This window comes from Eretmochelys imbricata, chromosome 9 (genome assembly GCF_965152235.1).
Source record: "Eretmochelys imbricata isolate rEreImb1 chromosome 9, rEreImb1.hap1, whole genome shotgun sequence".
Taxonomy (NCBI): domain Eukaryota; kingdom Metazoa; phylum Chordata; order Testudines; family Cheloniidae; genus Eretmochelys; species Eretmochelys imbricata.
The window spans coordinates 32,296,640-32,309,556 of NC_135580.1; the positions used below are offsets into that span (position 1 = coordinate 32,296,640).

General features: G+C 41.1%; 1 protein-coding gene across 7 annotated transcripts in view; it reads left to right on the plus strand.

Moving 5' to 3' along the window:
* XRN1 (5'-3' exoribonuclease 1) overlaps positions 1-12,917 on the plus strand; it is a 77,893-nt gene that overhangs the window by 26,932 nt on the left and 38,044 nt on the right. For all 7 annotated transcript variants that reach the window (XR_013347054.1, XM_077825748.1, XM_077825750.1 and 4 more), the window contains 8 exons: positions 238-327; positions 485-641; positions 995-1,114; positions 2,458-2,627; positions 4,380-4,500; positions 4,601-4,699; positions 5,794-5,897; positions 6,454-6,585. Coding sequence is in view for 6 of the 7 variants with exons in the window: in XM_077825748.1 (XP_077681874.1) it covers positions 238-327; positions 485-641; positions 995-1,114; positions 2,458-2,627; positions 4,380-4,500; positions 4,601-4,699; positions 5,794-5,897; positions 6,454-6,585 (993 nt within the window). In the remaining variant the exon portion in view is untranslated. The remainder of the gene's footprint in view (positions 1-237; positions 328-484; positions 642-994; positions 1,115-2,457; positions 2,628-4,379; positions 4,501-4,600; positions 4,700-5,793; positions 5,898-6,453; positions 6,586-12,917) is intronic.

Consider the following 12,917-nt stretch of genomic DNA (forward strand, 5'->3'; position numbering starts at 1 on the left):
TTAAACTATAGCCATGACACTTCTTTTCATATCAGCCAGAGGTATTAGTCAACTAAGAAGTTTGCCATGATAAGCCCTCCTGTGCCAGAAGGAAGATCCATTGATATGACTCCAAAAGGGGCCCAGAAGACCATGTAGTTGCTAATTGCTCAAGAAGCTTTCCCTTGAATCATATATTAGTAAAAAGTAAATAAATAAAGAAAGAACTCAATACTTAACATTTCTTTCTTTTTTAAGTGACTTCCTGGCTGATCAGGCTGAATGTTATGTCCAGGCAATACAGTGGATTTTGCACTATTACTACCATGGGGTTCAGTCATGGAGCTGGTAAGAGAATGAATATCAGATGAGAGATCCTGAGTTGTGTTGGGATCAAGTGAACTTTGAGTAATATATTGGCACCATTTAATTATGTTTGTTTGCCTCTCTACTGTGGATGTTGCAGTACTGAAATGAACTCAAATAACTTTTTTTTCTTCGGTAGGTATTACCCTTATCATTATGCACCTTACCTATCAGACATTCGCAACATCAGCAAACTCAAAATCCAGTTTGAGTTAGGAAAACCTTTCATGCCATTTGAACAGCTTCTTGCAGTACTTCCAGCAGCTAGCAAAGATCTGCTACCTAAATGTTACCAGGTAGGCTTTATAATTTTATCTTTACCAGTTTTATCATATACCTATTATTTTTTAAATAAGAAACTTTCTTCTGCTATCTTTTCTGTTCCTGTTGTCAAACTGAGCTTGACGTTTAGATTGTAATTATATGATTTTATAGCATAAAATTTACTAAATTATTCTAATACAATCTTTGGATGCACAATGTAATTTCTGAATGAAGGCAGTTAAACTATCAGTTCATTCCAGTTTAGCCTTTACTTTGATTTAACATCATGCCCCACTTGTTTTGTCACCCTAGGCTGAATCTTAAATTGTCTATGAAAATGTAGCTAGACTGAATTCCCCTGTTTTATTGCTTTCTGATTTTCTAGCATTTGATGACTAGCGAAGATTCTCCAATCATAGAATACTATCCTCCAGACTTTAAAACAGATTTAAATGGAAAACAGCAAGAATGGGAAGCAGTAGTATTAATCCCATTTATTGATGAGGTGAGTGCTTTCAACTCATGGAAAAAAAGGTGTAACCAAACCCAGACAAACTCTTGCATAAGTTACAGTTAAGATTGTAAATAGATAAGTTTAAATTGGCATATGATTAGGACATTGAAAAATGTAAACATGTTGCCTGGAAATTCAGAATTAAGCTTAAAGTTTAAAATATAACGTTCTTAATTCAGAAGACTGGTAGTTACATTTCTACAAGCAACCTTAGCTTTGGAAGGAGTAGTAATTTAAACTTGAAAAATTAGCTTTCTCTGATTGTTGGTATTGTAAGTACGTGGCTTGTTTTAGTTTGAAATATTTTTTCCCATAAAGACTCCTTATTTTTTCATAAATATACCAATGTACAAAAAAAGCAGCTTGGACAAAATCTATATAGTAGAAAAATCACTTGATATGAACAAACAGTAATGGGCAGAAGACTTTAAAGGGAAACATTTAAAATTTCAATTTAGTTTAAAGTATTTGTCATTATTTTTAAAGCAAAGGTATAAGAAATAGAATGATCAGGGTTTTGGGGTTTTTTTTTTCTTTCTCTCTTTTTTTTTTTTTTTTTGCATACAAGGTAACAATTGACAGCATATCAGTTTGAGCCAGTCAAAGAATGAAAGAAATTATCATCATAATAACAGGGATACCCAGAAAGGAAAATAATAAGTAGAGAAAGAAGCAGAATGGAGTCATTAAGGCTCAGGTCCTGCACTGAGAACTGGAGGGCTTTGCGTGGTTCTCAGAGCACGACTGGGGGCATTGATGAATTTCTGAGATATGGGGAGCAAATGACTGTTCACATGGGGACTATTATATGGAAGACCTAGGGGAATATAATGATTATACATATGAGTATCTGCATCTACAGTAGTCATTACACGATTTCTGTGAGGTCTACAGCCTGTTACCTAGCATTGTCCAGCAGAATCTGTTCAGGTTTTGTTATGTATGTTAAATTTAAACTGGAAGAGGATGAAGTACATTTTACATTATGGCAAATTTGTGTCCAGTTTTCATGCCCCAGAGAGATTCCAAGTTAATCATTTTATTTTGTTCTAAACGGGAGCAGGATAAAAAGCGGGAAGCACTTATCCACTAGTTATGTTGGCCAGCAAAGTGCAGATATCCACCTGCCTTGGTGATAAATTTTTGAAGTGAGAAGGCTGGGATGGTTGACTTGAATAGCAGATGCAGTTTTTAAGTAGAGTGGGAAGCTTGAGTCAGGAAGTTTGTACTTTTTTCCTTTGAAATATTTCAGATTGGTCATCTCACTTTGACCACGAGTGTTAAAATATTTAATTTAATAAAAAATTTAACTACCAGTGGAATTTTTAATTTAGAAACGATTGCTACAAGCCATGGAATCTTGCAACAAGTGCCTATTGGAAGATGAGAAGCGAAGAAATACTCACAGTGAGTGCCTAATGTATTGGTATGACAAAGACACAGAGTTCAAATACCTATCACCATGGCCAGAGAAGTTCCCTGCTATACAAAGATGCCACACCAGGTAATTCTGTAGTAATTATTCTATAGTAGATCAACCAAAAAATATTTGGATAACCTGTTTTTAGAATTTTGATATTTTTCCCTAGCATTTTAGCCACAGCATCTAACGATGGGTACAGAAACAGTAAAAACAGACACTTAATTGTGCTGCCCACGATGAATGATAATAGTCATTGCTAAAAGCCAGATTTTGCAAAACAAATTAGCCAGATGCTAAACCACATACCTTTCGTAATGGTCTGCAGGTTTGGTGACTCTCAGGGCACTAGGGGAAGCAGATTCCCAAGGTGGGATGCTCCGAGAGCCTTGCTACCAGTCTTACGAAGGTAAGACCCAGGATATGATCTCAAGAGCATACCAGAGAATCTCACTGTGACAGTGAGGTATAGGGTGAGGACTGTGAGAAGAATGATGTAAATACATGGGTAGAGGTGGTTCCTCAGCAGACCAGTTCTAAAGTACTAGAATGCTAAAGATTATTACTAGCATTTTGAATTGTGCTCAAACAGTGCAGAGGGTTGAGCTCAGGTGTTAAGTGATTTATTTGCCTCACTCAGGAAACAGACAGCTGTACTTATGAACTGGAGCTTCTATGTGATCCTTAGGGATAGCCCTAAAAAAATATTTTGCAATAGTCTAGCTTGGAGGTAGTGAAGGCAAGGAAGTATTATTGCAAGGTTCCAATTAGAGAGGAATGAAGATGAACCTTAGATGATGAAAGGTATCATGTGCCACCTTTATTAGCTTAAATTTTGCAATAACGATGAATCTAATAAGATTCTAATAAAATATTTGGTTAAAAGGCTAGTATTACACTCTCTATAAAGTATGTATATACTGTTTACACCTATTGCTCCTATTTCTTCCTCTGGCCAGCAGACACTACTTCAGTTTTATCTGAACTGAGTCATGGCAAGCTGCCTTTCATCCATATCCCTATTTTGCTCATGCACAGAGAAAGAAATGAGCCAGTAACCTCTCTGGTTGATGAGCAGTCAACACAGCTGAGTATATCAATGACCCAGAACTGAGTCTCACTCTCCTAGCACCTTTACATACTTATTGAAACAGTGGGATAACAAGAATGGGCTCCACAAGTGAAGGCCTATAGGGAGGCTTTTAGTTGCCCAACAATACTTGATGGGACCTCAGTGTGTGCACGCACCTATTGAAGGAGTACTTCATTCACTGCTACAAGATCCTGCAGGCTTGTTGTCCTTGCATCAAGGTTAATTAAATTAAAAGCTATTAATAGATCTATTAAAATCAACATGAATTCCATACCCTTATCTATTGTTAGAAGGAGATAATCCATGGATAACAGTCTATGTTCCAGTCATAGTCAAATACAATCCCAACTTGATAAGATTCAAAGAAATTGCTCGAATTAACTCATCATTACTTCTTGATAACCTTTTAGAAAAATCAGAGAGATGGCAATTACTGAGATTGTTAATGTCCAAAAATGGTTTCTTGAGCATGGGCCTAACCAATGATTGTTTAAGCATGACTGACAGTTTGCTCAACAAAGAAGCCCATTTTTTATTATGATTATTAACATATCTTTTTACTGGCTTTAATTATCCATGAAGGACATGAGATCATGTTTAAAGAGAGATTTTTTTAGGAAGAGTTTGAAAGTAGTTTTCTCCAGTCCACATGTTGAGAACTAACTTTTCCTTGATATCATGATATTCTTTGGTGAAGCTGTTTTAGTAAATACATTGTTTTTATTAGTATTTTTATTTTCTAGGTATAAAACAATATCTTTGGATGCCTGGCATGTAGAAATAACCCACAATAAAATAACTAAAGTTAACAAGAGCGCATTGTATTTTTGTGGGTTTCCTACTCTAAAACACATTGCACATGAGGTAAATGATTACTGTACTTTGGCATTTCCTCCCAACTATTTCACAAATTATTAGGGAAAGATTTGACATAGGTTTCGTGTGCTGTCTTTCTCTCATCTAGTTCTGTCTTAAAAAAAGTGGGGTACAAGTATTCCAGCAGAGCAGCCATGGTGAGAATATGCTGTTAGAAATCATAAGTGACAAGGATTCAAAAGAGCAGGTAAGTATCTCTCTTCCTAATGACAGTCTTAATTATGCACTGTATTAATTAAATATGCCCAATGAGAAGTTAAGGTTAGGTTATTTTTATCACCTTTGTGTTGTGTTATCATAGGAGAATCTCAAAGGAAAAAGTACATACAGTGAAACTTGCCCTAGGGACCACCTCTCATAGGCAACCCCGTGTCTTAAGTAACCAATTTAAATTGTTACCAAAATATTTGGTATAATTTTTTTCAGTCCCTCTTAGGCAACCAGTAATGTTTGGCTTACACATGGAGCTTTGCATAAATGTGTTGCACTCTAATTTTTGCAAAATAAGTTTCCCTTGCATTTGTACAGAGGGAGAAAGTGTGAGGTACACAGAGGCTGTTTCATGCCCAAGGCCAGAGAACAAATCACTAGAGAAGCTGGAATTAGAACTCCTGGAGTTCTTGTCTCTCAGTCCCAGGCTCAGACCTTTAGGTCATATTGCCTTCTCATTTCTACTAGCTCTTCAAGTAGTCTCATGACAGGTTTCACTGTACATTTGGAAATTTTTACCTTTATAAGCTCACAGAAAAAAACCTTAAATAAAAGGCACTGTAGTCAACAGTAAAAGAGATTAAATGATAAAGGCTGAGGTGGGGGAGGAGAAATTAGGGCGATTAAATGTACTGGGGTAGTGGGAATCTGTTGAAGGATTTGGATTTTGTCCCAATTTTAAAATATTGGAGTTACTAATGCTAACTGCAAGGGTATCTACACAGCTCATGAAAGTGAACCTCCTAGCCTGGATCACAGACTTGGGCTTGTGGGGCTCGCACTACTGCACTGAAAATAGCTGTGTAGATGTAGCAGCTCAGGCTTTGAAGCCTGGGGAGAATGGTGGGCTTCTGTAAGTATACAATAAGTATCAGAATTCAAAGTGAATGTGTTAAAAGCTCTTAAGGCTTTTCATTGTGTATCACAAGATAAACTGCTACCACTTTCAAATTAGAATTTTTATTATAGCAAATAATGCTTTCATGTTTATTTCATGTTTTATAGACAAATATTGCAATAATTGTATTTGTTTGATAGAATAACTGAAGTAGAGTAACTTTTATTTTTCAGTCTGTAGAAAATGTAGCCAGTTTGGTGCTTGGAAAGTCTGTTTTTGTTAACTGGCCACACCTTGAAGAAGCCAGAGTTATTTCTGTGTCAGATGGAGAAACTAAGTAAGAACAATTGCATGGAAAGTTGTCTGCCTATGTTGTTCATTTACTTTCCCAAATGTTCCAAAGGCTACACAGTAATCAGACTGTTTTTTAAAAGCAGTGATTCAGAGTGCACTTAGATTAAATTACTTATTTAAAAGGGGCAGGGCATCTCAGGGCAGCTGCTAGAAGAGGAAGCTCTGTTTTAACATGGTTCTTGGGGCTTGGATAGTTTTATGGAGGCATGGATCTCCATTGTTTCCCTCAAGATCTGTGGGACAAACTCCATGTTTATTCTAATGGGAGAGGCTCTCTCACAAATAAACCTGGACAGAATAATTTGAGGGAAACTGCCAGGGGAATCTCTTTGCAGAGTTTTCCTCTGCACACCCCATGCAGGTTTTTCACAAGTGTGGGGTAATGTGGCCTGTTAAGTGGGTTGATGTGGAATAGAAACCATCCTATAAATCTTGAAAAAGAGCAAATATATTTTCTAACTAAAATAAGTTCATTCATAATTAGTTAAGTGCAGATCTATCTGTTGCAGTTAATTATATACACTTACAATATCTTTAAGGTTTTATTTGGAAGAGCCACATGGAACACAGAAGCTTTACCTGGGAAACGCTGTGCCACCGACTAAAGTGGCATATGTTGGAGAGAAAGAACAGAACATCTGGTTGAAAGAAGTTCAGGGGATTTCAGAACAGTAAGTAGTTAGAAAATTAAATTTTGTAATTTTGCTGTTTAAAGCTCAGCTTCTTTTTGTTGCTTCATTATGGATTTAGTTAGAAGACTAGGGCTGTTGCATACATGATAATAAAAGATGCCAAGCTAGTGAATGAGGGTGTTGAAAGATTAAACACAGTCACTTAACAATTACTTCTCCCATAATGGCATCTAACTTTGTAAACTGAACTGTTTTTTATTAGCAGTGTTGATTAATAATTCTCCTGACCAGTCACCTCCATGATGCGTTTGAAGGAACAGTTGAAACTCCCACTTCTCTTCCTGTAGTTGCAGCAACACTCAGCTATCCTTCCAGAGGTTCCACCACTCTTACATCATTCACTGCACTCTGGGGCTTCCCAAGGCTTTCAGAAATGCATGCATTCTCTGCATATGAGAGAAGTCTGCATGCAGTGCAATTTGAATGGATCCACAGCAGCTGAACCCCCTGTAGAAGTTACTGAATCCTACTGCATATTTGCTGTAAACAGTGGAGAGGGAAATGAGTTTGTGATCCCTATCCCACTCTGAAGATTGTTGGAGCACAGTAGGTGTTCCTAGGAGGACTGTTGGTCAGGTCTTTCAACGATATGGGGTTCAGGTGCCCATGCAGCAGCAAGATGATTTATTGTATACTGACATGCAGAGTGGATCAATACATTGACACCTTTGGTATCGTAACTTAAAATTTTCCTTTTTTTCTGGAGCCCAGTCTCTCCCACAATTTTTGATGTCTGGACTGCTCCACTCTCTCTGAAGCTCATGGAGGTGGAGCAGAATTTTGGAACTGCATGATCTGGCCACACCCCCTCAAGTCCTGCTTGCTTCCATTTTTTTTACCTCTTTGTGGATGGCAGTATTTTTCAACCTTTACATATGCCCCAGGGGTTTCTGGTCAAAATTTGGTATAGTGGTGAGCAGCCCTCCCACCCTCTCCTCTGCCCTAGGCCAGTTTTTTAGCTGGATGTTGGAATCCCCCAGAGCCTCAGCTGCAGTGCCTCCCTTCTGTCTTATGTGCGCATCCAGGTATGGAAGAGCAGCCTAAAAAGCACTGATTGAAATCCAAACAGTGCTCCATCTGAGACTGCCCTCCCAGGCTTGGCAGATAGTGTGTTGTGCCCAATCTGCACCCAGCCTTCCGTTACTAACTCTGTTAGATTCCAAAGCTATGAGTGGGACAGTCATGTAGGATCCCCTGCCCACCAGAGCAGATGAGACTCTAATGTGGCAAAAATGGACCTGGAGTCTATGGGAAGAGTTGGGAGAGTGTTCAAGGATGAGGAGGATCCAAGTCAGATTACTCAAGGCTTAAGTTCCAAGGAGCCCTTGAAGACCAGAGAAGGCAGACTTGTGGGTTCACAGATCCTCACCCCAAGTCCCAAAGTGGGTGCTGAGCACTGTGGGAAAAGAAGTAGGGTTATAAGCACCCCCCCCTTCCCAGTTTTCCTACAAGGAGGGCCCTGGAAGCGTTTCCCCTCTCCCTTCTGGGAGGGGATGGGATCCAGGAGGACTCCGAAAGAAATTTCACAAGAGGACTTCAGGCCCTCAGCAATCTAGCTGCAAAAGGCCTCATCAAACCTGCGATGGGGCTCATATGCTCTCTAAATGAGCTAAAAACACTTTAAAAAAAATAATAAAAAAAAAGACAAAGTGAAAGAGGTGAAGAAAAACCTTAAAGGATCTTGGAGTTGTGAGTCCTCTGATTACTCTTCCTCCTTCCTCTCCTCCACAGAGGATAGTAAATTGTCAGGCTCTGATTCCAGTCAGGACCAGGGAAAGACTCAGCAAAGGATTGTTCCCCTCTGAGAAATTTGAGACCCTGTGCAACAAGGTTGTTGTATCCACTATTCAGATTCAACCTGAACAAAATACTAAGAGTAAGCCTCTAAGGAAATTTTTCCCCTTGAAATCCTCACCTGATACCATGATTCCCCTACATTCCTCCTTCAAGGAAGTAATCAGGAATGAATGGGATAGGCCAGACACAGGCAAGCACATTAACAGAAATGATCTTTGCTTCTATTGGATCCAGGAATCAGAAGTCTGAATTACTGAGATACCAAAGGTTGACGCTGCTGTAGCATCCCTGGCTAACAAAATGGTTATCCCGTCAGAAGAGGAGTTCTATCCTAAGGACCCCACAGATAGAAAAATGGAGGCCCCTCTCAAAAATAGATTGAGGCCTCCTCAGCCTCTTGCAAGTTGTCCCTAGCAGCTATTTGTGTTGCAAAGCCTCTCTCTCCTGGCTGGAAAATCTCAGAGCCCTCAAGAATAGATCACCTTGACTTCAGCTCTATTTTAAATAAAGGTTCCTGGGCAACAGCATTCATTGCTGATGCCTCAAAGGACATGATGAGTTCTCAGCCAAAGCCATGGCCTCCAGCCCCATGACCAGGCACCATCTGTGACTTTGTCCCTGGAAGGTGGATAGCTAATTGAATCAGGTTCTGTGCTCTGCTGAATTCATGGGCGGCCTGCTTTTTGGAGACAAGCTAGATAAGGTAGTGGTGGACAGTGCCTCAAAATCTAAACAGTCTCTTCTGAGGCCACAACATGCCTGTGAGAGACTATAGACTGGCCTTCTGACAAAGGCATTTGTTTGAGCCTTCGTCCTGGCAGAAATATCAGTGATGCGAGAGCAGGTTCTCCAGAGGAACTATGGCTTGGAAGAAAAGCCCTGAGCCCTGCCACTCCCAAAGCCTCTTTATGACAAAGACCACATAGTTCTCTGCCCAGAGCTGAAACTAGGGGGCAGGATTTCACATTTCCTTCAACCCATGGGACCAGTGGGTCAGGGAGACTGAGAGTCAGGATACTTCCTCAAGTTATGGGGTCTACCCAATCTATTTTTCATCCAGTCCGCCATCTTGAAAAGCATGGTCTAATCCAGAATGAGATATTTCACTTCCCCGATGTGGGAGTAATAGAGAGTGTTTCCTCAGAAGAAAGATTATCAATGTTCTACTCCAACTTCTTTATTGTTCAGAAGCATACAAGGGGAATCTGAGCCATTCTACATCCCAAAAGGCTCAGCAAGTGGATGAAGAGAATGAAGTTCTGGATGGAAACCCTAATCTCTATGGTGTTATCCCTGTCCCAGGGGGATTTTATGACTTCTGGTGCCAGATTCTGGTGGATGCATACCTCCAAATCCCAATCAGACTGTGCCATCGTGGGTTCCTAAGGTTTCCTTACAGCAGGAAGCACCATCAATATTGAATACTGCCATTTGGCTTGTCCTCAGGCTCCCTCTCCTTCTCCCCAGTCTTCACAAAGAATTTGGTGGTAATCATACTCAGACACAGGTCACAGGGGATCCACCGTATCCCTTCCTGGATGACATCTTAATCAGAGCTCCACGTTAAGCAACAGCACACAGAGCTATGTCCCTGACCTTGAATCTCTTGCAAGCACATGGCTTTATTATCAACATTGAGAAAAGCTCCTTGATTCCACCCACCCAAATAACTCACTTGGGAGTGGACATAGATGCCTTGTTCGCAAGAATTTGTCCATCTCTAGAGGTTCCAGAAGATCTCCTCTCATTGTTTTGGAACTGCACTTGAGTCTTCCATGGTAGGCCTCCTAGTATTATGCATAGGGATCATTCCATGGGCACAGTCACACATCAGGCGCCTTTAAGGCTGCATCCTAAAAGTATGGGACTACTTCCAAGAATGCATGCAAGAATAAGTGATATTTCCAGTGCTGGTAATCAACTCTTTAAAATGGTGGTCAGCCCAGGGCAATGTCTGCAAGGACATGCCCATATGCCTTCCTGATCCTCACAACCAACGTCAGCCTGGTAGAGGACTGGCTGGGGGGCCATGCCTGAGATCCCAAATAGCTGAAGGTGTGTGGAACCTGGAGAAAGAACCCACATCATAAACTTCCTAACTAAGAGCAGTCATGCTGGTGGTATGAAGCTTCCAGTCCGGCCTAAAGGGAAACCACATTCTGATTCAGTCACATAACACAACCATGGTTACGTATGTGAACAACCAAGAGAGAATAAGAAGCCCAGCGCTATATGCAGAAGCAATGCAAATCATGCAGTGGGCGTGGCAGTCTCTCCTCTCCCTCAGGGCAGTTCACATAAAGGGAGACCTGAACCAGATGATGGACTTGCTCAGCAGGCACAATGTGAACAACTCTGAGTGGTGCCTGAATCCAACATGGCCAAAATTCTTGGATTCTGAACATGGCCAAAATTCTTGGATTTCTTGGATTTGCTTTGTGTTCCTGGCATCAACTGAAAAAATTGGTCCAGATGGAGGCGTTTACTTTCAATACTCTTCTAGAAGAAAGAAGTGTTCTGATAACTTTGGAGGACAAACCCAGTGATACCAGTGCTTCCCTTTCAGTAGTCAGCCTGTTAGATGAAACCAGTTCAGGTCTAGTTGAAGCCCAGGACCTTGTGAGGAGAGGTCCTGTCTCTTCGGAACCTGTAACGGTGAGCCCAATTTCAGCTTTATTAGATCCAAAAACTGGGTCTCCTCGCCAATGTGGGGGTCTTGGAGTTAATCATCAAATAATTCGGCCTGTCCTCAACTGACATATTTGCAAATCACATACGCACAGAGACCAAAGTACTTCACCAGGAAAGTGGACACCAGATCCATGGGGAAAGATGCCTTATCATCAAAACAGTCACAAGGCCTCCTCTATGCATTTCCATCCTTCCTGCTACTTGGGAAGGCAATCCAGAAAATAAATCAAGAACAGGCAACAGTAATATTTTTAACCCCACATTGGCAGAGGAGACTCAGTTTTTGGACCTGATAAAGCTGAAATTGGGCTCACCATTACAGGTTCCGAAGAGATGGGGCACTTCCTCACAATGTCCTGTGCTTCATCCCGACCTGAACGGGCTGCATGTAACAGTCTGGCAATTGAAAGGGAAGTGCTGGTCTCACTGGTCTGTTCTCCAAAGTTATCAGAATGCTTCCTTCTTCTAGAAGAGTATTGAAAGTGTATTCCTCTATCTGGACCAAGTTTTGCAGCTGGTGCCAGGAACATGAAGAAAATCTAAGAAATCCACGAATTCTGGCTATCTTGGATTTTCTCCAAGAAGGCTTTGACAAAGGTTTTCAATCCAGCACCATTGTGTGTCAGGTGTCTACCTTAGTAGCATGATGTTTGCAGAATCTGTAGGTTCTCTGGCAGAGAACCTCTAGGTAGCCAGATTCCTTAGGGCAGTCCAGTTAGCCAAGCTGGCTATTAGACCTCATTTTCCCAAGTGGGCCACTTATATTGAGAGCCCGGACAAACCATTCCTTTGAACCACTGACATCAGTGTCAGCATTTACTTTATCCGTCAGAACTTGCGTTCTGTTACCATCATGTCCACCAAGCGAACGTTGGAGCTGTTGGCACTCTCTATGCAGGAACTTTACTCATTGTTTCTTGAATACAAGATGGTGCTCAGAACTCTGGAATCATTTATCCCAAAAGTGAACTCTTCTTTCCACGCTTCTCGAGAGTGGTTCTACCTTCATTCTTTCCAAGATCACAACATCCCACCAAGGAGAGGTGGCACACCTTAGATGTCAGAAGGGCTCTGAAAATTTACCTCAAATGTTCAGAGTTCACAAGGAGATCAGGGTCCCTGTTTATATCCTTCTATCTGAAATACCAAGGTCTCAGAGCTGCTATGTATTATGTTGCTAGATGGATTAGATTATGCATTGTGGAAGCGTACTAGGCATCAGAGACTCTGGTTCCAGAAGGGGTCACTCCATGGGCACACTCTATGCAATCGCTGGCAGCCTTGTGGGCAGAAAGCTAATGCATCCACAGCGGAAATTTGTAAGGCAGCCACCTGGTCAAACTCTGCCTCCTTTCTCAAGCACTAAAAGGGGGACATCCTGTCTTCTGCAGTGGCATCCTTTGGCAGGAAGGTGCTGTAGGCAGTGGCCTGGAAATGATTTTGCCCTTTGAGTAAATATTACAGATGGGAAGAGATACTGTTTTTCCTTTTCCATAGAATCATAGAATATCAGGGAAGGGACCTCAGGAGGTCATCTAGTCCAACCCCCTGCTCAAAGAAGGACCAATCCCCAATTTTTGCCCCAGATCCCTAAATGGCCTCCTCAAGGATTGAACTCACAACCCTGGGTTTAGCAGGCCAATGCTCAAACCACTGAGCTATCCCTCCCCCCTTTTCTATTGCCTCCGTACATCTGCTCGCTGCTTCTCAGATGTCAAGAATTTTGGGAGATGCTGGGTTGCAAAGCAGAAATTTTCTTACCAGCAATTTCCTTTCCACTAGCAGTGTCTCCCACAATTCTACCCATCCTGGATGGCTCATGA